Source organism: Micropterus salmoides, unplaced genomic scaffold (genome assembly GCF_014851395.1).
Source record: "Micropterus salmoides isolate LMB-PRFRI ecotype aquatic unplaced genomic scaffold, ASM1485139v1 Ms_hic_scaffold_19, whole genome shotgun sequence".
In the NCBI taxonomy this organism is placed as follows: domain Eukaryota; kingdom Metazoa; phylum Chordata; class Actinopteri; order Centrarchiformes; family Centrarchidae; genus Micropterus; species Micropterus salmoides.
This window is the reverse complement of record NW_024041039.1, coordinates 21,938,588-21,965,658: the sequence shown is the minus strand read 5'-3', so window position 1 is coordinate 21,965,658 and position 27,071 is coordinate 21,938,588. Positions and strand designations below refer to the sequence as shown.

The 27,071-nt window shown below is 42.4% G+C and overlaps 2 protein-coding genes across 4 annotated transcripts; one reads left to right on the top strand and one right to left on the bottom strand.

Moving 5' to 3' along the window:
• Positions 1-1,632: 1,632 nt before the first annotated feature.
• On the bottom strand, positions 1,633-26,481 carry tfb1m (transcription factor B1, mitochondrial). 3 transcript variants are annotated; one of them, XM_038729010.1, is made up of 8 exons: positions 26,447-26,481; positions 25,377-25,522; positions 24,677-24,828; positions 24,349-24,457; positions 24,108-24,259; positions 23,517-23,636; positions 3,607-3,734; positions 1,633-2,655 (listed from the first exon to the last, which is right to left on the bottom strand). In XM_038729010.1, exons 1-8 carry the CDS (start codon positions 26,476-26,478, stop codon positions 2,388-2,390), a joined length of 1,107 nt encoding a protein of 368 aa, XP_038584938.1. In that variant the 5' UTR covers positions 26,479-26,481; the 3' UTR covers positions 1,633-2,387. The 3 variants fall into 3 exon arrangements, with proteins under 3 accessions (XP_038584938.1, XP_038584940.1, XP_038584941.1); XM_038729012.1 differs by having other exon boundaries at positions 26,352-26,475; XM_038729013.1 differs by having other exon boundaries at positions 26,438-26,456.
• On the top strand, positions 10,760-15,825 carry LOC119910402 (claudin-20). The gene is made up of 2 exons (XM_038729014.1): positions 10,760-11,175; positions 11,844-15,825. The coding sequence occupies exon 2, from the start codon at positions 12,020-12,022 to the stop codon at positions 12,746-12,748; it is 729 nt and encodes a 242-aa protein (XP_038584942.1). The 5' UTR covers positions 10,760-11,175; positions 11,844-12,019; the 3' UTR covers positions 12,749-15,825.
• Positions 26,482-27,071: the final 590 nt, after the last annotated feature.

Genomic DNA, 27,071 nt, shown 5'->3' with positions numbered 1-27,071 from the left:
TTTCATAGTATAATCCTATATAATAAACAGGTGTGGAGGACAGCCAAGCACGATGATGAAGCATCTAAATATGTGTGGACAGGTAACGTTGGCAGAGTAACAGGGGAAACGTCTTGTGCTTTTTTATTACTTTAGAGTCGTTGCATTTCACAATCTGTGACAAATCACCAGGAGTGAACCTGTCATGACATTGGCTGTGTAGCAGCTCCACTGTGAGCTGTCGGCTGAAAGGATGGTGCTTGGCTCATCTCTGGTGTGATTTATGAGGTTACCTACAATGACAGACAGCTGTGGCGGTTTAATGGTTTGAAAACCATACTAAAACTGAATCCAGGGTTCCTTTAGAAGGGTGGTGGGCTGCGGGTCATTATTCATGATTTATGCTGCTTAGATTTTTGCCAGATTGATTAACATGCATTTTGTCTGGGAATGACTGAAAATGTCAAATATCCTCCAATGACCTCTAACCTCCAACAGTCTGGAGTCTGGACACCTCTTAGTATCACAGTTGTCAGACTATAACTTATGTGTTGACACTAAGTTGTAGTTGTAGAAAAGTGCATTGTACACCAACAGTGGTGGAAAGTATGTTTGGTGATCTTCACAAGGCTATATTTTTAGAGGGGCATATTCAAGATTTTACTTAACTACATTTCTTCTGAATGCAGGACTTGTACTTTTAACAATGTTGTTTACATTGTATTACGGATACTATATTAAATAATATGAATGGTTACCCTATTTTGAAAACGCAGAATATCATGTACCGCATAACAGAAACCGGTGCATTTTAGATGATGCTATAAATTATTTAAATAAACTTGACAGGTAGTAGGTGATTATTAAATGAATGTCAAATATGATACTATATACAAGCGACAGTACAATTTTTTCTTAACAAGTAACAAATATTTTTTTAATTAATCAATATTATTTCTTATCCCAGTTCAATCAATATTTCTTCTAAACCTAATTTCATACAAAGTAGGTTGAATTATTTTCTTTATTGCAATTATTGTATGCAGGGTTTCTTCTCAGAAACATGCTATTGAACGTTGCCATGTTAACAGGGGTGGTGTACGTCATCTTAAGATGACCATTCAAACACCATCCAAATTTACTGCTTTTTCTCTGCTAATCAGCCAAAAAATACTTTTTTAAATAAAATTCAAGGGCCTGGACTTTAGTAGGGAGAGCAGGACTTGTCCCTACCAATATCAAGCCCTTTTCAGACTCTCAGAGACTTTATTTCTAAAAATCTCCCCCAACAGGGACATGAAATATTTGCCCTTGTATACATGGTGTACTAATGTTATGACAAGTGACGTCAGTTCTTGCCCTCCAAACTCTTCCCACACATACAATCATCTTCCAGAATAAAAGCTTACGATAACATTTCATTAGGGTCACTAAGCTATCTGGATAACACAGCGTCACGGCTGCCAACATGGCATACCTATCCTGCCATGTAGATCTGATGAAGCCCTGATTGTGGTTGGAGATTAACTGCCACCAATCATCAAAACTGAGTGAATTCTCCCTCTGGCAAGTCAACCTTAGCATACCATCTGTCACCCTGGCAGGCACCAGCCCCTGCCATGTTCTGTTAGTGATAGCATTCAAAGAAGAATATTTCAAACATGTAACACTTTTATTGACATAAAACCTTAAAGAACACAGGATGTGTTTAACATACATGACTTCATTGCTGTATTCTGTACAAGAAATTTAACAAATGTGTGTGACATCGGTGCCTCCACTAACATTTTTTTAAAAGTCACTGGTTAGATGTGATTAATTTGGCTCATTTGCCTATTGTGTTTTATTTATTTTTTAAATACAGGGATTGACAGTGGATTCCTCTTCCTTTAATACAAAAAAGCTCTTTCTGGAGGTGACAAATTCCCACCACTTTCTTCCTCCCTTTAAACTCCATCTCCCAAATGACTAAGTGATACAGTACATCGTGGAAGGCAAAAATGGGCCTGGATATAGTGCTGCCTGAAAACACTGACATTTCTTTCAGGTCTCACAGGACAAGGTGTTATGCAAGTTGGATCTGAGGGAAGAATTGGGACATAAAGAGATACTCAATCTTAAAGAGCTTAAAGAACACATAACTCTGCTTTGAGTTCTCCCATCCTGGAACAAGGTCTTGGAGCTGATCCAACCCAGCCAGGATCTTTATATGCCTTGTAGGTATTGTCCCTGTCCCAGGATTTCATGTATACCAAGTCACCTATTGCTTCCTGGGTGCAGGGAGAAAAACATTTTAAAAATACATGCATATGCCAGGTGGAAATGTCAAGGCTAAGAGGAGTCTGTTGTTTTCCTGTTGTAAGAGAAGCTATTAGTGGGCTTCTCTTGGTTTCCGTGCCTGTTGTTTTTCAGCAGGGTTGTTGAGGCCTTGGTGGTGTGCTGGTTGGCTCGTCCATTGGTTTGTTCCTTTGCTTGGCGGTGTACTTCAGTCTGAGCTCCTCCCTGAACTCATAGCTGAGGAGAGTGGGTTCATGGGTGCAGAGATGACCATAGGCATCCGCTAAAGCCCTGATCTGGGGTATGGTGAGTTCTGGCGGGCGTAGCGTAGGGTCCACATCTGCCTTCTGCATCATCTCCTGTGTCAGCTCAACACGACACGCCTCAGGGAACAACTTTCTGGGGAGGGATGAGAGAAAAAGGGAAGATATGATACAGTACTTGATAAGCACAGATTCTTACAGGTCTCAGGTCGCTTTGATATCTTAATGATCATGCAAGTTTAATGGCTTTTAAAGTTCAAACAGAAGGAAATTATCCCTCAGCAATTATTTCAAATCTGTGAAGTTAATTGAAAACACACAATGGAATGAACTGCTCATGAATTGTTCATTTGTTCCACTGCCGTGCTCTATAGTCAAAAGGACAGATACAGACACAAACGCCAAATAATTTTAATGTCCAATTTTTAATGGCTCTCATCCTGAAAAGCTCTCGGAATATTCAATTCGCAAAAGGTAGCCATTTATTTTTAAAAGTCATTTGCCTGCCGAAGATGTTTTTTTCTGTATTTCTTTCTCTGCAGGTTGGTAAGCAATAGCCAATTCCACACACTCCACAGTGCAGATGCTTTCTAGGTGCTTCAGCGCTGGTGCCTCCTCTCCAATTTGGTGCCACTGCCGCCAACCCACTGCCATTACATAAAATATGCTGCCTCGTCTTCCTATGCCACCTCAATGACTCATAATTACTGCTCTCTTTCGCACAGCCAGTGTTCTTTTGTTATCCGGGCCTGCATACACTTTCCTAACAGGCACGGGGGTGATGGGCAGCGTGCACATGCATGTAGGCGTGTGGATTTGTTGCCAGTGGTTTAGAACAGACTAGAGCTCTGTGTGTGCTCTGATGTTCAGACTTTAGTTACAGAAAGCCTTCAAAGTTCTGTCTTTGTCAGAGTGGTGTGTGACAAAGAAACGAATGTCAAAAAACATTCCAATTAATGATGAGATGAAGACGCAGAGAAAACAGAATGAAAAATGTATGTACAAAAGGATATATGAGGATGAGACAAGATAAAAAAGTCAAAGAGAGAGACAGAGAGAGGAAAGACAGTTGCATAATGGTGCTTACTCTACTCCTTTATGGCAGTGCTTCCTGCGGAACTGGAAAACGTTCCTGATGACTTTCTCTACGAGCTTGAAGGGCTGCTGGATCTGAGGCTGAACCAGAGGGGTGAAGTGCACCACTCCCACGTCCACCTACACACAAACATACAGCCATGGGAATGGAGAAAAGAAGTGGTGAGAAGCAGCAGGTCAGTGTGAGGCAATAGGAGAATGCAAAATGCTGGAGAGAAAGGTCGCCTGACAAATGGCGGGAGAGATACAAAGCTAGACAAAAAGAGGGAGAGAGGGGTAGAGAGATCAACACACTGGGATAAAAGAAAAGAGAAAAGGCAGAAAATAAGATGACGCAGCATGGCTGGCTGGCGAGCCAGATCCAGTTGCCACAGTAACACCTGTGCGATGGACCATAGAAACTGAGCCTCTCTCTTTCTTTCCTGTCTCTCTTCCTGTCGCTGCATCACCACAGAGTTTCTTAATACCTACGAGCCGGACTTACTGTAGTACTCTTATCTTCATCCAAACGTCCTTGTCCATCCGGCTCAACCCTTTCCACTGAGCGTGAAACCAATGGCGCATGATGTGGACCTAGTGATGGGTTCATTAGGTAGCCACAGAGCTCACGTCCTGCTTTATGGGAGACTAATGGGACACAGGTGCTCTGACTAATTCTCTTTACCGGCTTTCAACTCCTAAGAATGAAATAATAGTATATTTTTATATAGTATAATAACTTTTAAAGTATTAGTTACTTCATAATTTATTCATTACTTTTAGCTATCTATTTCAACCATAATTGCATTATGGGGGTCAGCTGTGGCTCAGGAGGTGGTCATCCACCGATCAAAGGGTTGGCAGTTCGATGCCCTCCACCTCCTGTTCACCCGTGGAAGTGTCCTCGCGTGAGTTTAGTTGCTCTTGATGGTCAGGCCAGCACCCTGCATGGTAGCTCGCTGCCATCGGTGTGCGAGTGTGTGCATAAATGAGCGGCAAAAATGTTTAAGTACTTTGGATAAAAGCGCTACATAAATGTAGCCATTATGTTTAGCTAACTATTTCAACTATCTATTCATTTTTTTTTTAGCTTCTTCAACTGTCAATTTATTCATTTCAGCTTTCTGTTTTAACTATGAATGCATTACTTTTAGCTAACTATTTCAAACTTTTATGCATTATTTCAACTAACAGTTTAACTGTATAAGATAACCCCTCTGCTTGCTTGCTAGCTAGTTTTTACACACGCGCTGTGTCAACACGTGTTCGGTGTCACAGCTGACTCAATATGTGGAAAAGACTCTTATTCAAAACATAAGTTCAGTTTTTATTCAAATAAGTTGAGCTACCCTATGATCTCTCCACATACCCCCAGAAACTAGCTGACACCCCTGGTTGGGAATCACTGAACTACAGTAGAGGTCCAGTGGAGGTAGTTGTAACCTCAGCTCCAGTTCTTCACTAGCTGCTGTATCCCAATCCCTCCTGTGTCAGCCCTAAGCTGACATGACACACTGCTGAAGTAACTGTGCCTAACTCTTGCTCTCAGATCACCCTCTTTAACTTTCAAGCACATACATCCACAAGTTCTGTCTCTCTCTCCACTCTAATGCTTGTTTTCCTTTTAAAGGGTTATCTGCTCTCTTCATCTTCTGAATGCCATAATGGGATCAAAAGAACCAAAATACATTAAAAGACTATTTCTGAATCTCTGTATCTGTGTGTCTGCAGCACAAAAAAGCCATCATCTTTAACATGATGCCGTTCAGTCCTGCGAGTTATAACTTAAGGGGCTACTGCACAATCAGATAGATACTCTAGTGTGTGTAGACCAATGGTACACTGAGGGGGACTGTACTCAGGCAGAGCAGACGGACAATGGGTTTTGAGGAAAAACAAGCAGTTAGTCTTAATAATTTCATTGCCCTTAACTACTTTTTAGCTTGTAGTGCTTTTAAAATTGAGTTTCTTCATATAGCTCGCATGTCCATCTGAACGGAACATTATTTGCAATCTGAAAGTGGAATAAGGATGTTTTTTTTTTATAAAGAGATATACAAGCTGAGAAGACAGAGAAGACAGGTATGTAAATGATGATACACAAGTTCCAAAGAAAGGAAGCATGTAGGTTCAAGAAAGGGAATGTTACACAGCATGTTAACATAATGTTTAAAGGCAAGTCAAGCATGCAAAAAAACCAAAACAACACATACCCACAGACATGCTCCCTTTCTTACTCATACAAATACATTCAGAAGTAAAATAAAAAAGACATCTAATTTAGCTCAGGCTATATGCCCTGCGAAGCTCCTTGTGCATCCTCAAACGTATTTCTAGATTGCATGACTCACTCTCATTTACAGCTGCCTTTTGTGTTCCTGGGCTAGGGGCTGGTGTCGATAATTAGGGGAGGAGAACTAATGTGGTCCAAGGACTTCTAATGAGTTGTTTATATTCAACAACTGAGGTAGTACTCTACAGCACTTGTAAACCGCAGTACTATTCTTATCAGATCTACAGATCCCTATGTAGTCCAGAGATGCCTGGCTGCAGCCGAGCCTCCTGCCGCAGTGGCGTTTAATGGGACGGCAGCGGGGGAGACTCATTGTCTCAACAGCCCTGAAGGCTAGGTGCAATAATAGTGCAGAGAAAGCTTCACATTCCTGGGCTCGGCGTTAGATGTTGGTCGACATGGGAAGAAGAAAGGAAGGATGTTATGAGTTGTGAGTGCATGTACTGTAAATCTCATGTTTAATTTTAATGTGGATTGTTACCATGTTTAACATAGTCCAATGTTGAATGATGACTTTGTGGTTTATTTGTAGTGTCAGTAATGGCCTTGGCTTCTTTTTGATAAGTCTATTATTAATACCGTACTTTAAGCCTTTTAGTTCAGATGATGCACTTTAAATACAAAGGCCTTGTGGCAGGTGTTGTCAAGAACATTGAGAGCTGGGTGGTTTGGCTCGCATCATGAGAATCAATTCCTCCACCTGTCACATCAACATGTAAGGATTTTGGTCAGGATTTTATAGGATTTTATATCTGGGATTGTGAGACGCTTCTATCAGTGCTTTGGTGATGCAAGATCAGACCGCCATCTGTTACGAAGAAGCAATAAAAAGGAATGCCTTTAATTTCACTCTCTACTGGAATAATTAGGCCATTTATATTCCACACTTCATGATTTAAGAGAGGAGCAAGGGGAAAAGTCGATATTGGGACTATACAGGCAGCAGCATTTCAGCCATCAGCTTGTCCAAGTCACTTTGCTGCTATGATTTATGTATGGCCTTGCTACACAGCTTCACTAGGTAGGCAACACTGGAATATATCCTGCTCCCTGCCATTAATCCTTCCCCTGATAACCTCAACATGCAAGGAAACTCCATCTTAAATCACGCGCCATCACCTGGGCCCTCCACTGAGGTGCTATGAACATGCCTTCAGCCCCCGCCCTTCCCCCAAAACCCCTAAAATACTTTGCATCTGCTGAGAGATGCTGAAGTGGGCTAGCAGACTGACTTATTGGCCCTATCTGACAACGTTAATATCCCCTCCCTCGCTCAGGTTCTCCTATCTCTCACTGCTCTCCCCTTTTCTTTACATGGGTGTAAAGTAAGGATCATTCATACAAAGCAGAGACTGGAAATGCTCTGATGGTAAATCATTTCTTGTAGGCTTGAGCACACTTGAGCCACTAATTTGGCCTCTAAAGCCCTGTTGCTCTGATTCTCTCAATTCGACTAATTCAATTTGGATCAAAGTCTATGCATTATATAGACTTTGAACCAGCTTCTTCCCCTCTGAACGAAACAAACACCTTGTATTTCTAATGTCAAAAGAAGATATTTTACTGCACATTCCCCTGGCAGAGCGTTTGAAAAGGGCAAAATATGAGAGATCGCTATCTGAAAGTCACATGTCTGCTTTTGTCCGCACCTCAAGACATTTTCTGACCCACCTGAGTACAGTGGTCTCACATTTATATTAACATACCATATTCCATGCGTGTGACCTTCCCAAAGCTCAGTAGGGAACTCTATTTGTCCAGCTATGCCCTGTGGTTCTCAGGCTCCTCGTTGCCCGTTCCCACTTCTGATGTCTCTTTCTTGGTCAGTTCTTGCCTAGTGGCGTGCGAGCAGTAATTTGTCATGTCCCTCTAAGCGTACCCAAGATGAGATGGCAGGGGCCCTGGGGCACCAGTCAATGTGCTACCTGAACCACCAACACTTGCGCTTACATAATGGCAGGTTCTGAGAAAGGGCAGGGGGATGGAAAAAAGCTATATACAGCCAGGGAACATGAGAGAGAAAAGCTCCCAGAGCTCCTGCAACCAAAGGGGGAAGAGCTGCATTAATCATGACAATACCTTGAGAAGACAACCTCCATTACATCAGACAGCCTCTCAGAGAGGAGAAGGCAGCAGTCAATGCTGTGGATATATAAGGCTGATGTAGCTTGAGGGGTTTGGGGAGAAAGGGCTTTGGCTTCCTGTGCAGGCAGCCCTGCGCACTTCCCATGAAATCGCCTATGGCATGCACACAGGACATTCAAGACTGTAGTCCTGCTCTTTGACAAGAACAGCAACTTGGAGAGACGCTGTCGTTACAGAAGAGCATGAACTTTGCCCAAAAAATGTGAAATTTACTGAACCAGCGGAACAGCAAATCAGGCTGACATGGGAAAAATAGTACTGGATGGAATATTTAAAAAGGCCTAAATGCCATTCCCCATTGTTCACTTTGGAGTGTTAATAGAGTAAGCCGAAGAGACTCATTAATCAAGCCAATGTTGGTAATTCTTTGCAACATGTCGCAAGTGTTTTGCCTTGGACAGGTTTACACGTATTATGTACGGTGAAGCTGGACCCGGGCCCTGCTCCACAACAAGATTGCATTGACAGCGACATCACAGCTATCACATGACACCTTGCATCACTTGCTGTGAACAAACCGTCTTTGCAAGATGATGAGCACGAAAACCAATTACGCAAGGGAGGACATAAAAGAGTAAAATGCAAATTGAACGATAAAAGCCCCTCATGTGGGCAAAAGGGAGCGTGGCTGGTCCAGCTGTGGCCCAGGGCTACGCTGCAGAAAGGCTAGAGAGCTCTGCTGTGAGGTGATAAAATAAAGGGGACCCAGCTTATAATAGCCCGCAATATCTTCACACCTCACGGCATCACACATCGGCACTCACTGGCTGTATGTTAACCGCGTTTTGCTTTTCTCTCCTTCCATCTTTTCTCCGCTTTTATCCAGTTCGTCAATAATATATATTTATTTATTTATCAACTCCCCACAGAACAACACCAGCATCAGCACTTAGGATCTCATCGGTTACAAGCAGACAGGTCACACACACACACACACACACACACACTGTAGCATGAGGAAAACTGGAAAATGTCCTGCTGCAGTGGTATCCCGCAAGGAGCTCTGAGAATGTAGTGTTGAAGGTCGACGCCAACATCACACAGGTAATGTGGTTTGCACTATCCCTGCATGCTGGCCAGATCTCATTTAAAGGTCTTTTAAGGGTAATTTACGGGAAAAACATGGTGGCTGGAGAAAGAGCACTGGGTCATATTAAACAAACAGATCAATAGCTAAACAAATCAATTGCTACCAACCTGTCTACACGTAACGGCTACCCGTCACTGTGGTCAATGCCTGGTCGTTGTACTGTAAGTAGGGGGGACAGGCAAAATAATTTCCCACAGCTGTCTTGTTTTTGCTGATTTGCCTATTCAGCAAAATAATAGCAAGACACATCTGCGTTTCCAAAAGGTATCAGGCCTATTAGTCCTGTCTGATTTTTTCCCCCTCCTCTCTCATTTTGTCCTTTTTGTCATTCATGAATCAAGGCCATCCTAGCCACTCCCCCCCTTGTTGTATGCCCTCTACAGAAAGGAAAGACAGGCAACGGCGGGGTAGCAGCTGTGAGTTTTAGGCTCCTGCTGACTGATGCCTGATGAAGATGGTGCCCAAGGGAGGGTCAGTTTTGGCATGAGGGGTACACATGCTCCTCTGGCCTCTGGACCAACACATAAACAAACAAAGCTTTGTAGAACACAAGTCTGACCAGCTCATCTGGTCATAAAGATAGCGGATCTTTCTTGTCTTAATTAGATTACCCCTCGCAGTTGTGTTGTGGGGTTTTGGAGGATGGAATTCTTATCTAGATTTCGCATCTTTGCCATTTCTTATCTTTTAACAACAGGAGTATTGCATTATGATTACTGAGAAGCTCAATGCAGGAATGGGATGGATTTCATTTTAATTTGTTAGTTGACACAGCAAGGGGAGTTTTCTCCATCCAGAGTAAACAGCCAACTAAGTTACCAATTTCTGAGAAATACATACCACTCTGCAAAACCTCATGTATTCCTATTATGTTAAGAGATAAATGCAGCCATTCTTTTTAGTTTAGTTTTTTGACATCGGAAGATGCAACGACACTACATTTTAGACATTAACCGTTTTCAGAAAAATCTATTCTTCAGATAAATAAATATTCACAGCTAGCCTAAATATAGGCTACTAGGCAGTCTTTACTATGCACTATAGAAACAGTAACATTTTAACAATTTCAATTTAGTTTTATTATGAGCTGAATGTGGAGATAGAGAGTGGTTAATAATAGTTAAAAAAATAAAGTACAGTAAAAGTAAAAAAAAAAGTGAAATAGTTCAAATTTAGCTATATCCCAACCTGGTAGATAACTGGCATAGGAAATATTTCTTTGGGGGGTAAGTTAAGTGGTTCCGATAAACAGTTCCCAGTGATGGAGAGTGAACAAAGACCTCCACTGGAGTGGCAAATAAAACCAAAGCTTTAAGCACAGACACTTCTAGAGGTAAGTGAGAAAATGTTTTTTGTAGTTTGGGTGAAATTACTCATAAGTTACATGACAACTAACGTTAACACAGCAAACTAATTAAGCTAACGCCTACTAACGTTAGGTTAATTTTTTGGCTAGCATAAATGTTATTATTCACGCTGGAATAATTCAGATTTTATAAAAGGTAAATCATGTTTTACAGATGGAGACCACGAGAAATAAGAACCTAATATAGAGTTACTCAGGGTTCAGTATTTCTAAAAAGCGTTTTTAAAAGAAGGAGTAACGTTAATCCGTTAGTTTGAATAACGGTTCGCACGTTGGTTGTTGTCATGATAGGAGGAGGGGACGGTTAGTACAGTAGCAGTCGGGAGCAGTACAGTGAGGTTTAGCCGTTTACAAAGTTGTTGTTGTGAGGCAGAGACTGCTTTTCTCCAGCACACATACACACACTTTAACCCGGCGAGGAGGGAGAGAGAGAGAGAGATAGAGAGAGACAGAGCGCTACGGTTATTTCTCTCAGGCTCCGGCAAAGCCTGTGTGGTCTGTGGAGCTGGGATGCCCTCTGATGCACTGTTGCTAAGGAAATGGACGGCTTGAATGGATCGGTGGTCCGGGCTGAATTCTCCTCCGCGCCCCCTCAGCAGCTCACTGGCTTTCAATGTGTGACTGTGTGTGTTTACAGGAACCACTGCGAACAACGTGACGCGCCAGCTCCAGCTCTGCACCAGCCGGGGTAAGGGATTATTTCAACATCGCTTTTCTTTTTCTTCCTTGGATCATAAAAAAACAACAGCAAATCATTTGAGCTTTGAGATTATTAATTCACAGCTGGAACGACCTAATTATTTCGATGAGAAAGACCATAATGCGCCTGCTAGGAAATCCGACAAAATAGTAATAAAAGAAAGAACTGATACATTCACAAAGTTTAATTTTAGCTGCTGACTATATTGAATAAATCGGTATTTTACCAGATAAGATACCGCTATGTAAATGCTAAAAAGGTATGCTCAATTTATTAGGTAAACAACACTGAAATCAAAGTGTTAGAATATACAGTATATGAGTGGGGTGAGGGCACTGCAGCTTTAAGTCCACATAGCTATTGAGCATTTCAAATACCACAAACTCGTTTCTCCCTCTCCAATAACAGCTCTCTGGGGCTCCGGAAAAGGAGAAGGCAGCGCATATAAAATGCATACATGCACAACAGCACCCAGTGTTTTGCTTACCTACTGTATAGTCTGCCAGAGCCAACGCTTGCCGCTTGTGCTTCATGCTGCCCTTTGTTCCCAGCCAGGAAAGTCTTTTGCTTGTGTGAGGTGAATGAGGGGAGAAAGAAGGAGGGAGCACGAGGGGACCTACTCAGTTCAATTTCTCATTTGCGTCTCTCTCCTCCAGTCCAGTGGAGCCGCAGAGCTGAGGAACTGGGGATTTGACTGGCACCCGGTACACCACCAAGGGAGGGGAGAGAGGCGGCTGGGCAGTGGGGTCGACGAGCCCGGCTGGCGCTGGGTGAATGCTGCCTGGCGAGGACAAGGGCTGAGGCGGCAGCAGCATCAACTTGTACAAGGAGCATGGCATCCACGGGCATGCAGATATTTGGATTTGTCCTTGCGCTGTTGGGCATCATGGGTGCCATGGTGGCCACTCTGCTGCCCAACTGGAAGGTCAGCGCAGATGTGGGCTCCAACATCATCACAGCGATTTCCCAGATGCAGGGTCTATGGATGGACTGCACATGGTACAGCACAGGCATGTTCAGTTGCACGCTTAAGTATTCGGTGCTTTCACTACCTGCGTATTTGCAGACTGCCCGCACCACTATGGTGCTCTGCTGCGTACTGGCTGCCATGGGCCTCTGCCTTGCATCCCTGGGACTAAAATGCACACGATGGGGAGGAGGACGGCGCTCTAAGCGGCATGCTGCGATCGCCAGTGGTGGCTGCTTTGTCGCTGCAGGCTTTCTGTGTCTGGTGCCTGCTTCCTGGTTCACCAACGAGGTCATCACCAACTTCCTGGACTCCAGTGTGCCCGAGAGCAATAAGTTTGAGCCTGGGGGTGCCGTGTACGTGGCCTTTGTTTCGGCAGGATTCCTCTTCATGGGGGGGTCCATCTTCTGTATGTCCTGCTCGGGGAAGAGGCATGGCCCCCAGGACATGGTCCTGCTCCCTCCCCCTGACAAATTGCTGCTCCAGCAGCAGCAGCAGCAACAGCTGCTCCAGCAGCAGGAGCTCCAGCACCAGTACTGCTCTCTCTCCCCGTTAGACAATAAGACTGGCTACAGCCTGCAGGACTATGTGTAATAAAGCAGCGCTGTTTATGCTACGGCTAAAGTGAGACAAGCCTGAGGGGAAACCATCACGGCTTATGCTACACACTAGGCTCTAATCCAGATGGAGGTGGAGAAAAAATGAGAAAGGAGGGCAACAACTTTGAATTCATTTTCCCTTCTCCTCTATCTTGCGCTTCTCCCTTTTTCTGTTTTGCAAGCACAAGCAGTGGAGGTATTCCCTAAACAGCGCCTTGGAACAAACAGTGTGAATGTGTAAGGAGCCGGGATAAGGTGCTGCAGCATCGAAGCAAGCCGCTTACTAAACGCAGACATCCTTCATCAGTAAATCACAGAAAGAGTTCCCTGGGGAATGGATTAAGCAAATAAGGAAGGCTTCCGTGTAGATTTTTTCCCCATCGCCAAAGGTTTGAATTGAAAGAAAAAAAAGCAATCATTTAGCTGCTATTTACAATCGTTTGGTAACCTCCAAATTGACAAAATAGGCAATATAACACCTGAGAGTAGTAGGTGGAAACCCTTTCATAGCAAGCCATTGTAGTTTTATGTATACTTATCCACTAGAATGCTACGTGGAATTGATTGAAATAAATGGTAATATTTTTGTTAGCTACTAGAATGATGTTGATATTTTTGCCTCTAAAGCATGCTGTGTGGAGCCTGTCTGTGTATTAATACAGAGGAATGCCTGGTAGAAGACTGAGACATAGCCACACAATGCCTGTGCCTGAAAAGATGTAGAAACATTACCCTGCTGTAACTGTTCAAAGAGGACTGTCAGGAGGAGTAGATGTGGGCTGCTGGGCTGGATTTGAGACAGAAAATGCAGACAAACAGTTGCCTGCTTCTCGCTCTGCAGGTGGAAAGATGAGAGAGATGGAGAGAAATTAACGGAAAGAGATTCAGTCCTTTAGACGAGTGGACTATCTGATGTGCTGCTTTTCTATTTCCATCCAGACAAAACCATACTACCTGTAAATAACAGCTACCCGTCCCAAACCATCTACCCATCCCTGCACGCCCTCAGACATGCACACCCACACACTTACTCATGCTCTTGTGTGTCTTTGTGTACATAGTAAACACTCGCCGGCTTTTTGCATGTGCTTTTCACTCCTGTCATCCTCCTCCACACTACCATGGTAACAGAATTTGGATTTCGAACATCTTTATTGTCTGGGGGTATGTGCATGTCAGTCAGTGATTTGTAATTGTTTAGGGGGGGGGTCTTTTTCTCCAGCCAGAAGCTTTAATCAGAGCCTCGGCTCACAGTGCTCTCACTAATCCTCTTTATTAGCCAGTGACATGAGGCAGCATCCCTGTTACGTGGTCAGAGGTTTTGGAAAATGCTCTTCTTTGCTATGGTGTCTATAGCATGCAAGTAGTCCCATAGGGATGAACCGATGTTTAATGGTGCAGTGGCAGCGAGGCAAAAAAAATAAACAAGCAGACAAGGAGAAGCTTCTTGAGTCATGGTGGACTGGGTATCTGCAAAAAAAGGTTTGAGTCATTCTCCATATGTGACTTGTTTTCCAAGTGAGTCAGCGTATGCTACCAGTCTGCACCTGCAGACGGTCTCCGTGTCTTAAATTGCAGCCACTTGACTGTGTCACCATTCCTCTTTTTTCCTCCCACACTCACCCTGTTCTGCTTGTGTCACATGTCACATGGATGTGATCGCTGACCAGAGAAAGCTGATGCATGTTGAAAGCATGGTCCTACTCTCATTTCCGCAGCAATGTTAACGCTTTCACACAGTCATGTTCCTGAGTGTGTCTACTTTTTAACGAAGGAAAGATATTGGAGCAGTATTGTTTTTCCTGCTTGAGACAGGCCTTGGCATTGATGTATAGAACTGCACATTCTCTCCTTCTCTCTCATAAACATGCAGCTTCCTGGGGGAGAGCAGATGGCTAAGCCCAGCTCGCCACCTGCAGGCTGCTGTCAGCACGCCATGGGCATCTCTGTGGGCACCACTGCCGGCCCTGGCAGCCCTCGAGGGCCAGGTTTCTACCCCACTCTGACTTAGTCAGGTTGCCCAGCACAGCCTATAGCCGACATAACTGGCCTCCTGACAATAACTCACTGCCCAGGCACCATAACCAATGCAATAAACAAGGTAAAGAATGTGCCATGTCATCAACTAATACTGACACGTTATGTGTTTCGAGAATGTGCCAAATTGTCTCATGATGACACGTTTTAATACTGTCTGGAGTTCTTTCTGTTTATTTTTTTATCGCGTTGTTTGTACATGAATTATACATTAGCAAATGTTTTATGGATTTGTGATTTGTTCTGCCAGACTAAGTCTCAAGTCAACTAGATGCTTGTGTACAGTCCAGTGCAGCTTTTGAGGGTTATTCTAAATCCTCTTTATTCCTCATTTCCCAAAGCACAGCAAGACTTCACTTGGCATGAGTGTTTCATTGGAAAGACACAAGTGTGGTATTTTCTAAATGAAAAAAATAAAAATAAAAACTGTCTGTAACAACTGTACACAAGTATCTAGGCTGTTAAAGGTGTTTGTTTTGGGGGAATCAGGATTCCCTCAGATTGTTTCTATACAACATACAATATCATGTTCATACCATATCTTCTTTATAAGAAGACTACTCGATGCACCTTTGCTTGTGTTACTTTACTTGACAGCAGTTTCTTTCAAATGGCTGAGCATTCCAAGCGTCCAGGACCAGAACAAATACATAAACAACTGGCACTCTGGGAAATGAGGGAGCGATTTCTGTCTGATAGGATTCAGCAGGGAAACGGGAGCTAGAGATTTCTCTTTTTTTGTTACTGTGCAGCTTGATCATCAGCACGCAATTTCATCAGCTTATAAATGGCCAGAGTGCAAAGTGACTAGGTCCTAAAAGTCTAAAGAGTTACAACTCTTCTGCTTATACTGTACCAATACATTCAGTTATCATTTTGATAATTGCAGCTTATTTTTGTGGATGCTTTAGCACTTCTTACTTTGCCAGAGCATATTTGTGATGATGAACAGTTCACAAGTTCTGATACAGTTGTCTCAATGTGCTTGTGCGAGTAGTTCTATTTTTTACCAATAAAACTATTTTGTGAAAGCAACATGCCTACTGCATGTAGTCTGTTGTGTGCTTTTATGTGTGCGGCTGACAAGGATGGAGATAGCATTTATCATCCTGCCAAATCTCCAGACTGATGGATAGTACAGGCTGTGCAGAGTGTAGGCAGGCAGGCTGCTCATACGCCGCACCCGGGAATACAGCAGTATCAGTCCAACTACAATATGCATCCATAAGCAAATGGGTTTAAAAAGGAATTATTCCTTTAATACCACATCCACCCTATTCCAATCAGCCCTTACTCGATATTTGCACGAGCAGATATTAGCTTATTCCAGATCCTGTATATACCGGCTGATAAGTAACAAACGGCTGTACAGAAAAGATGTTAATACGGTCATTTAGAAACAGTGTCTGCATTAAATAGTTTGTTCACCAGAGAGCACTAAGAAGCTGAAACAAATAGTCGATGCACCAATTTGTGAATTGACACTATTTTGAGAATCGATTCAATATTAAAAGTAATTTTTTGGGCAAAAATACCAATCATTCATTGGTTCCAGCTACTTCAATGTGAGGATTCACTGCTTTTTTTAAAATCTTACATGATTGTAAATTGAGTACCTTTAGGGTAAAAAAAAAAAAAACCCAAGCAATTTGATTACATCGCTTTGAGCTTTAGGAAATTGTGATGGACATTTTCTGACATTTTCCAAATTATACATCAATAAAATATTAGACAGGTTTATCGATAATGAAAACAACAAATTGGTTCTTTTTTCAATAATTAAATTCAAGTGACTCCTATCAAACTTGTTAATGTTATGTTTATGTCAAAAATATTGGCTTATATATTGTTATTCAAACATTTTAAACTCAAAAACTTGTGTGTTTGTTAGGCTTTAATCCATTAAAATTAAGAAACTGAACACATGCAAATGCATCAACAACAGAATATTACTTATAAGAAAGACAAATGTGAAACAAACATGCCATTCTGCAAATGTGTTTCATAACATTAGCAGCTGCTGGGGCCCATATAGGAATGTAAAAAAAAAAAACAAAAAAAACCTTAAACATAAATGCTAAAACCACAACGTCTGTTCCGAATCACCGAAACTTGTACAACTTCATGCATGAAGATGTCTCTAGCCTTGAGCAGAACTCGTTTCATATCAGACTGTACAGTATGTTCTTAACTATAATATCTGTGGCATATAGCCTATACATCGCGGAAGAGCACTCATTAAATAGTTTATTTCTGAAGAATCTGGGCTCTCATTACAGCCGATTGGAGCCTCGTCAACACCGACTGAGAATGTGCTTTCCTGAAACAAACATGGATTATTCAAGTCTCTCCCTCTTTTAGTCTTCCACTCCTCTTGGTTATGCAACAAGAATGCAGATCAAATAGTTACCCCTCTTGTGGGGAAACGCTAATAAGATCTGCTCCTCTGTGTATTTAACCTACATTTTCCATCAAAGGCTTTCACCCTGAGTTACCGCTATGACAGATCTGGATTGTGAGCTGAGACGAGGGAAGGTAAGCGCATGTCGATTTGCAGGCAGGGGTTAATCATGCGTCAGGCTTTTCTTTGAACATCCCTGCCATGTCAAATTTCACAGATCATTTTATTTCACTGACCTTCTTTGAACAGCAAATAGTCTTTTCCAAAAGTTCAACCGCAGAAAAAAAAAAAAGGAGTGAGGAAGACAATGAGGTGATGGCTGCACACAAATAGCGTTAATGTGCTCCACCATTCATGCTGGTAGACACGGAGAGCAAGACAGATATCAGAGCGTGTTAAGGAGCTGTCATGCCATCGCTCAGTGAGCACCTAAATCGCTCTAGTATGTCACCATACTTAATGTGCAGCTCTTTGTTTCAGACAGCTGTTATGGTCATGAAGGTTCATATTGGAGATATAACGCGGCCATCAACGCTGCGGGAGAATGACCTTCCTCTGTTGGAGCTGCTCTCCTCTGGTCCCAATGCCCATGTGAGGCTGGGGAATAATTGCAACGACCTTGGCTGAGCAGTTAACTGCTGAGAAAAGCAGTAAAAGCTGGGGGAGATGACAAAAGGAGCGCTGTAGGAAAACAATACAATCTGACAGTTCAAAGGAGGCCCTTTAATATTTTAGCTGCAAGCACGGGGTGGGGCCCGTGGCTGGGAGGACTCTGTAAGCTGAAGGCGAGGGAGGCTAAATGGTTGAAAAGGTGGGGACACCTCGGGTTTTCTTGCAATCCATAGCTCACTTGACGAAAACAATTACTGCAGAGATGATTGTTTTACAGAAGACTGCAGAGTATTAGTGAGTCCACAGAAACACAATAAAGGAGAATGATCTATGCAACTGTCAGTTTTAGCAGAAACAAAAATTGAACCCTGACCATTATTTTTTTGGTTTTTACTAAACCTCATCAACACACCCACTAAATCCAACCTGCACCTTCATTTCCTCTAAAAAGCCTGAAATAAAGTCATGAAATCACAGTGCATGAAATTTTAAATTACAGCGTTCAAATAACCTATCAAGTTAATAGCTTATAGATGGATGCCTCCCATTGTGGTGGGGCTTTTTTCCTCCCACTGACTTCATTAGTTATCTGTGTATCATAGCACCGCTAGCGATTTACTTATTTGGAGCTGACCTTCTTTCCTTGGTATGTAGCCAGAGGTTTTAGCATTACTCCTCAAAATACCTGCATATTCTCACTAACTAAACAGAGCTGAATTTGCTAAACTCCAAGCGCTGACTCTGAGCGAAGGCGGCACAGTTTGTTGTTAGGAGGAGCAAAAGATCTCTGGAGAGGTTCACACACCAACTCTGCCAACCTCTGCATTTTGTTTAAGGAGAGAGGGGGAGGGTATTTTTAGCTTTTCTTTACCTTGGGTCGGTGATGTATTGAGACCAAGCCTTCAGGCGTTTAGCACGCTGGCACGAGTTATTGAAATAACGCCGCCCCCCCCGATACTCTTGATACCGTGCTTGACCCCGTTTTTGAGATAGGAATAGGCCTGGATGAATTGCGTGGCGGTAGAATGTGGGGCGGGAAGTGAGAAAGCAGTGCAGCCCCCCACCCCCCGCCCCTGAGCCGATTCTCACTCTTGCTGTTGAGGTGAGCGAGCTGGGCCCCTTCAGGTCAGAGAAGATTATCCATCATCAGTGAGCCAGCCACTGCATTACAAGGGACTGAGGTGGGTCACACATCACTGGAACACCCTCTGAATTCAAAAGGACATCATTACTTTGCTACTTGAAACAGCTGATGACAACTTAAACATGGGGAAAAAAAAAAAAAAAAAAAAAAAAAAAAAAACTAAGACATTAAATATATCACTTTTTTAAATGCAAAAGTGAACTAATATCTGTGGCTTTGTATACGCAAGTCCAAACTCTCCCTGACAACTATAATGGGTATTCAATGCAGCATCAACAAATTTCATTTAGGCTCTGCTCATCTGTCCTGTGCTTCTGGTCGGCGGCTGTGTACAAGGCGAACATCTGTAGGGCTCTCCTCCTGTGAGGCTCACTTAGTTGGTGGGTGATGGCTGATGCTGCCATTACTCAGAGCGGCCTGACGACTGGCCCGGACAACCATCTGCTGGAGGTACGCCTCACTTTCCGCTCAGATCGATCTCTGTCTAGTGCTCTGTACTCACTTCGAGGAAGCTTTGCTGTTGTTCTGATATCGGTTTTTCAGCTTTTGTTTCATTCCACACAGCACATCCAGACCAATACCGTTTAATTTTCTTCCTTATTCTCTTAGACTCAATCCCCCAGTTATATTCCTTTTGTCTCATCGCGGTTTTAGTCAGTGGCTTTCCAATGTTTCCTCTCCATCCGTCTTGTTTATTGTCTTCCCCCACCTAGTTATCACTCCCTTTTCCACTTTCCCCATTCTCTAACTCATCTTCTATTTCCATTTTTTCCCAGCTCAAACATTCAGTATTTCCATCTCCCACTTCTACCTTCTCAATGCATTTTTTCTAATGAATAACACAGTTGTTAGCGAGATGCAGAGCTCTGTAGGAGCTCTAAAGAAGCAACAGCACGTTGCTCGTGATGCAGCGTCTATTGCACAACTTATGGACCTGCCTGTGATGGACAGAAGTGGGTTTTAATCATGTTCTGCCAAGGAAGAGAGAGAAGCAAGTCACCCTTAAAAAAACACGCAAAAAAAAGACAGTATCTAGTTGTGGCCCCTTGTGATGTCTCAGATGTCTTTGAGTTGATAAGTTCTTGACAAGAAAATGAAAACAGATTTGCCTTTCTCTTTCATTAATCATCTCACGACCCTTCAGATTTAGCTGGTGACCCTTTGGAGGGGCCCAAATCCTAGGTCGAGAACCACTGTTCTACGTGAAGAGGCAGTGAACATTAACTAGATGACTAGAGGTCCGTGTTGAAGATGCAGGTGCTTTATGGCAGCGTGCACTCCAAAACTCCTTGACCCCTGACCAGAATATAAATTAGAAGCGTGTTCAATGAAAGGCAGTTTCTATTCTTAGTTTACCTCCTTAAAGAGATCTTTCAGCTATATGTACAGCTGTGTGAATGAGAGAAGCAATTTAAAGATCCCCCAATCTGTCTGTCTATGTGAGAATTAACAGGGGGAGAGTAATAAGGAAAGGGAGGCAGGTGTGATCTGCAGCAGGACAGACCTAGGGCACTCTGAGCCTGGGGGAACACCATCTCAGCAGCCAATCGCCGCTCTCAGAAACCTTCAAGGACAATCTCAGTCACTCAATGTGACACAAGAGAGGTGCAGTCCGGGGGCGAGAAGAACAAGACAGACAGATTAAACAGCGAGGATAAGAGCCTATCTGCCCACCCCGCGTCAATATGGGCGCCAGCAGCTGCTAATGTAAAATGGATTCAACATTTCCTTCTCATTATCCCTTTAGCCTGCACTGGTCAGCCCCTATAGGTTCAAATCAACCTGCCAATCAACCCTTTAACTGAAGCTATTTTCTCATCGTGGTTATTTTGAAAGGTTCAGTCTGTTCATTCCTTTCTCTGTGACTCACTGTTTGTTTGATTACACAGCACTGAACCACTTCAGATGTTTTTCACACTCTACTAATTGCCATATGTGTATCGCACCGGCTGCTACCCGTTTTATCTACTATAGTCACAAATGGTGATGTCGGGGGAGGGAATCTGGAACCTCTGATTGACCAGTGACGTTTGGTTTTCACAGATATACTCAGTAATATCTACACATGACCGAGCGGACCTGCTCCAGGACGGTCATGGCTCACTCGCTCATGGCAGGACCGAGAGCGTCAGGTTCAGACATGACAAAGAAAAGAAAAAGGCCCAGTTGTGCTTCAGTTTGAAGAAATTCCTTTTCATTAATCCCGAAGCTTCAGTGGGAACGAGATAATACCAACAATTAGATCGCTGAACGATTACTGGCTATAGGTATGAGGCACAGTCACTGAAAGACAGACAGAAAGAGAGGGATACATAGGAGCAGTGCTGAACAATTAAAAATAATTTTTAATTGCAATTATTTTGATTGATGAAGAATGATCATTTTTACATAGTTACTGTCATTTTCACAAAAAAAACATTAAAATGTTTATGGTATGACTTTTGAGGGGATTTGTACCAAACAAAGATGTTTTCTTAAGTCTGTAGAATATGACATGTAGGCCAGGACATCTCTGCAGCACTACAATATTTAATTTAAAATGGTATTTTGCCGCATAGCCTATTTCGCCTTTAACAAATATAGCGCCTCCTGCGATTATAAAATTGCAGTAGGCCATTTTGCAATTTTGATAAAATTCAGATTAATTGTTCAGCCCTAAGACGGAGAGACATTTGATATTTGACAGTGTTACTCACCCATTATAATTAACTTCTGCCCACAAAAGGCGTATTTTGTCATTATCATTTATATAAGTTGCTTCTGCTTTTTCACAGAAGTACTGTAAGCAGTGTACATTACCAACTCCCAGTACAGTATCCATTACAACTTATCCTATGAAAATATTTTTTTGTATTCTCTATATCACTTTATGCATTCAGACAATATACAGGTCAGTTTAATAGACACATCACTGCTTTAGCTAGAAGTCTAAATTCCTGCTTGTCCCAACCTCAATCCCTCCTCCTGCCAGCCTTTGATGTCTTCCCGTAAATCAGTCAGGACATTTTTATTGTTCATGCAATTCTGCGTAATTACTCTGGTGTGCACCAGTAAACAATGCAGGGCCATAGTGCTTTTTATGAATTATACTACATGACATACTAGTAAAAAGGGGCCTGCACAATACAGAGAGTATGATAGCATTAAGATACACTATGTGCTCTTTGATCTTTTATAGGACACCAGCTGCACGAGGACTGCTCATCAAACAGTCATCATCATCTGTCCTAATGATCTCAGTTGGACCAAGTGGCCATTAAAACATTTAGCGGGGATAGATGGTCTGTGTGTGGGCATGTGGGAGGCAGTGATTCATCTGCAGTTCTGCAGTGCATGCACACGCATGCAGAGTCCACTGTGTTCACATTTATACATACATGCACGCTAACATGCATGCACATGTGTGCACATTCACAGCACAGGCAAGCATGCTGAAATCCATTAAGCTACTTTGACATAAACACAAAATAAGATAAAATTTTTAAAAAGCACAGAAAGGCAGCTGAGTTTGATAAAATAATCATTGGGAGCCATCTCTTCTAAGAGAATGAACAATCAGCACTGGTCTCATTCACTCTGCTGCATTTTACTCCACACAGGAGATTAAATATTTACCAACAGTGGGTCTCCTAAAGAGCCTCGACATCTTCAAGGGACCAACAGTCCTTCTCTGACATCTACCTAACACCTTTCCTTTAATTCAGGAAAAGAAAAACATGGTTTAATTTGTACAAAGATGTAAGAGAGCTCCTGTGTCTTTCAAGAGTTGTGTGTGTAATCCTAAAGTATCTCTCAGCGGAGCCGTCCGTTAACCAACAGTGATATTTCGCATTTTAAAGCAGTACATTTATTTATTTTTTTATGTGCCCCTAGTCCTACTATAAATCCTTACCCCGAAAATACCCCCCCCCCCCCCCCCGCATTCAAATGTTATGTAAGAGTGAACGGCTTTCTTTCACCACTGATATACGCACATTGGCTGACAGACACACAGAGAGAAATTGGTCCCAAAAAAGAACTAGGCCCTCATTACAAAGTGCAGTGTGATCGTGCCACATCTCAAATACCCACCAGGCATCATTACAACCCAGAAAGGGTCCAAAGACAGAACAGAGACAACACTGATTCAACACAGTCTTAATGAAGCCTTAAAGCGAGAAAAGTGAGGGAGGAATGAAAGCTGGAGACATGGCGAGGGTGGCAGACGGGGGGCAGGGGCCCAGGCGAGGAGCAAAGAATAGGAGATCCCACTGTTATCTAGTAGGTTAAGAACTGTGAAATTTGAATATGTGGGCAAACAAGAAGGAAGATCTGGAACAGACAGTAATAGTATAGCTCTTTTCAGTTCATGGCAAAAGCCAGCATTAAGTTAAATGTAAAGGTCTCCCTACATGTCGAACAAAAGCCCAGTCTGATTGTCTGGTTAACAACATTGGTCCCCGGAAACAAAATTATGAAAGTATTTCATTTTGAGAAATACACTATAACACACTGCCTGACTGCTTGTCTTGATGTGATACAGCAGTATTAAATCTAGAGATGTTAAGTATTATCTAAGTTAAATCCTACCTCTGGTTTAGGAACGAAGGCCCGTCCTGGGATGGTGAAGCAGTTGTGGACTGTGCACAGATACTGAGCCATAACGGACAGACGGCTCCTCTGTTTGCTGCCTGTGCTGGCCGTCAACCTCTGGGTGGAGAGGACAATTACTACAATGTGTATTCATCATGACCAGGTTAAGTGTTCAGGTCATGTAATGTTGGTTTTAGTCGTAACCGAACATATCTGGTAAGCATATTACATAAAGATTGAAAACTGGAGTATTTATGTGTATCCTAATGATGTTTTTTTCAATCCCGCTCTGAATGATTTGACTGGCCTAAATGATGAAAAGATTTCTTTATTTATTATGATTAATTATGGATCTAGAAATCAATATTTCATAATAACATTCACCACAAAATATTTTCATACAGCGCTGATTGCACAGCAAAAGAGCAATATAAATCTATGTGTAGATTTCATATTAAAAATGGTATTTAAGATTTGTTCAATTTCAGTTTTAAAAACACAATTTAAAAAGGTATAACACAGGTTTACGTGACTGATCCTGACAAATATACACCTTGAAAACTGAAACACGCTGCAGTGTTCACCCACCTCTGCGACCTCTTTCTGGAAAGTGAGTGTGAGTCGGGTGCGTCCGTAGATGAAGGGCCCTGTTCTGTTGGCCATGTTCTCCAGCCACTTAATGATGAGGTGGGTTGAGACGTTGAATGGGAGATTCCCTATGATGTGAAGGTTGGGTGGATCTGTGGAGCCACGGCGGGTACACATTTAAGCTCCACGGATTTACTACACGTGACCACCGTTACAGCTTTCATAAATTTAATATTCTCACCTTCCTCCCATGCCTTGGAGATATTTATTGGGAATCCTCGGTCCATTCTGTACGTGAGAATGTCACCGTGGACGATCCTCAACCTCCCTGGTGCTGCCTCAGACAACAGCTGTGGAAAAGGATGTGATACGATATTAAATGGTGAAAAATGAAAAGGTGTTCAGAAAAACTAAATAATCATCAGTCACTCTGCAGGTGGCCAACGATGCTGCATTTGAAAATTGATTAACTGGTCTCCTGCAACTGACAGGTGGAGTTTCTGCTCAATGACCTAACGGCCTTGATAACATTATGCATAAGGCAGTATCACTGCGACTGCTCAGTTTACCTTCAGCCCTGGGATGAAGCGCGTATCTTTCTCCACCACAAGCAGGTCCGCCGCCCCAGCATTGAGGATGGAGCGGGTGAGACCGCCAGGACCAGGACCCACCTCGCACACATAGGCATCCCTCAAACTGCCTGCCTGGCGCACTATTTTGTCTGAAAAGATGATGGATGACCAACTCAATAGTGTGTGTGTTTAAATTATATTTTTGCATGCAATCTGTGAATTCTGCACTAACTTAGTTCAACTCATACACCATATAAAATTACGCCACACTCTCCAATCAAACGTCTTCATCAGAGTCTCAGTATCTAAATCAAGATTAATGGTGTCTGATGTTGCAATAAATGTTTGCCGGTGTGTGATGACAATGAGATACATTAATCTAACAGTCACCTTGTCCAAGGACAAGAGAGCAGATCAGACCCGCACTGCATCACTGATAATTATATTAAGGCTCTGCAAGGGCTGCAAACAACTGACTCGGTCCATTCACATTAGCAGATGTACTCTCCCTCACCCATACAGAAAAGCCTGTCGGTTTCAATGCCTTGAAACAAGGCTATGTGGAGCTGTGCAAACAAGTGCACTGACAAAAACACACCTTCAGTGTAGACATAGTATCAAAGACAAGGAGCCAGCGGGTGTTGGTGCACTGCAGATTAAGCGAAAGAAATAGAAAGAGAGAGTGAGGCGGACTAACCTGTGAGCCTCAAGTCCAACAGAAAGTTCTGGGACAGTTGTTTCTCAGCTCGCAGGTTGTACAGCTTTATAAGCTCACCCACAGTAGGCAAGGGAGGCAGGCGGAAAGACGCCAGTTTCCCTGAGGCAGCCATCTTCAGGTGAACACTGTGAAACACACACACACACACACACAGAATCTATGATGGATAGTTTTTTTAGGCATAAATATCTAAAAATACTAAAAAGGGCAACATTTTGAGGCATCATTGCTAATAACTTATGAAAAGGTATGATAAATCTGGAGTGACCTTTTGAATTACACTGAAAGTTAATGTGTATACAGTTGACTATTTTGTTATTTCAAGTGATTTAGTGGACTTTAAAAAAAAAAAAGCGTTAAATGAATGTTTTAACACAAATACTGCAAACACACACTATGCGGATGGCTTCCTGTCTATTCTGGCAAATTGTTATCAATTCCAATTACTTCTTTATCTGGTCGTGGGATTGATTTCCAATGCCTAGCCTAAAGCTGAGGTATTAGTGAAGAGCTGACAGTGTTGTTGTGAAGTGTTTGTTATAATACGATCTCGTGCACCATCTAGTGGTGTTGTAACAGAAAACTAAATGACCAAAATAAAGGCACAATATAGAGGACAACAACAGGTATACACGAGAATTAAAACATTTTCACTGCAGTCAGTCTAATTAGCAGCAAATAAATTAGCACAAATCTGATTTGTGCACTGTTACACATATGTACAAATTATCTGAAAAATAATTTAACAATATATCAGCAGCAAGTCAGGGTGACATGCAATCCAGCCATTTAAAACCGAACAATTCACTTTAAACTCTTCACATTACACTGAGCTGTGACACTCTGACACAGTTGTTAGCATTTGCAGCTAACGCTAGCTTTTAGTCCAAATGCCTTTAGAAGAGCCCGTGTTAAAAAAAAGGCTTTGAATTTCAACGGAGCACTTCACATTACCTCCTAAAAAACCGAGATGTGATGCAGGATAGGCTACAAACACACAATAAACATACAGAGCTGAAAATACATAGGAGTTTATCCACGTTTCTCACCGGTGTCCTTTCCTTCCCTTACATGTCCGCATTCGTCATTTAATTGACGTCTCCAATATCCAATTAGCTTGCGAGAATGGTAACCTCGACTAATCAAAAAGAAGTAGGCGGGACTTTGCGATGCCCTTGAAAAGCCGTTCATTGTTGGTGTAATGACGCATCATAGCCAAGAGAGGGCGACAATTGACTGCACAGCATTTATTTAAAGTAGGCTACTACAAAAAGCAGTAGTGGTTGATTTAGTCCTTAAATACATAGGTGTCATTTACACTGGGGACGCTGGGGATTTTGTCCCCATCACTTTTTGAGAGCATTTGTTAAATATTTTCACCAAAAGATTTTAACCAACAAATGACAATACTTTGAGAAAGGTTTATTTGCAAATAAGAAAAAATGCAATACATTTAAATATAGAAGAAACAAATGTGCACTGTCCAAAAAAGTAACTTAAGCTAAAAAAAAAACAAGGAGCTGGTTACTGTGGTTATATTTTTAAATTTATGATTTGTCACATGCCAGCTGTTTTTTTATTTCCATTTATATAAATACAGACATTTCCACCATAAATCAGAGCAGAAAATGTCTCCAGAATACAGGAAAGTAAGTGTTAAATGCTCCAATTTTC

Bases quoted from the DNA above. Each gene is read 5' to 3' on its own strand.
- LOC119910402 (XM_038729014.1), top strand. From the start codon at position 12,020: ATGGCATCCACGGGCATGCAGATATTTGGATTTGTCCTTGCGCTGTTG.
- tfb1m (XM_038729010.1), bottom strand. From the start codon at position 26,478: ATGCGGACATGTAAGGGAAGGAAAGGACACCG. The intron at 24,260-24,348 runs GTGAGAATATTA...GTGGCTCCACAG, and splicing joins CTCCAAGGCATGGGAGGAAG to ATCCACCCAACCTTCACATC. The intron at 23,637-24,107 runs GTGGGTGAACAC...CTCTCCACCCAG, and splicing joins TCCAGAAAGAGGTCGCAGAG to AGGTTGACGGCCAGCACAGG.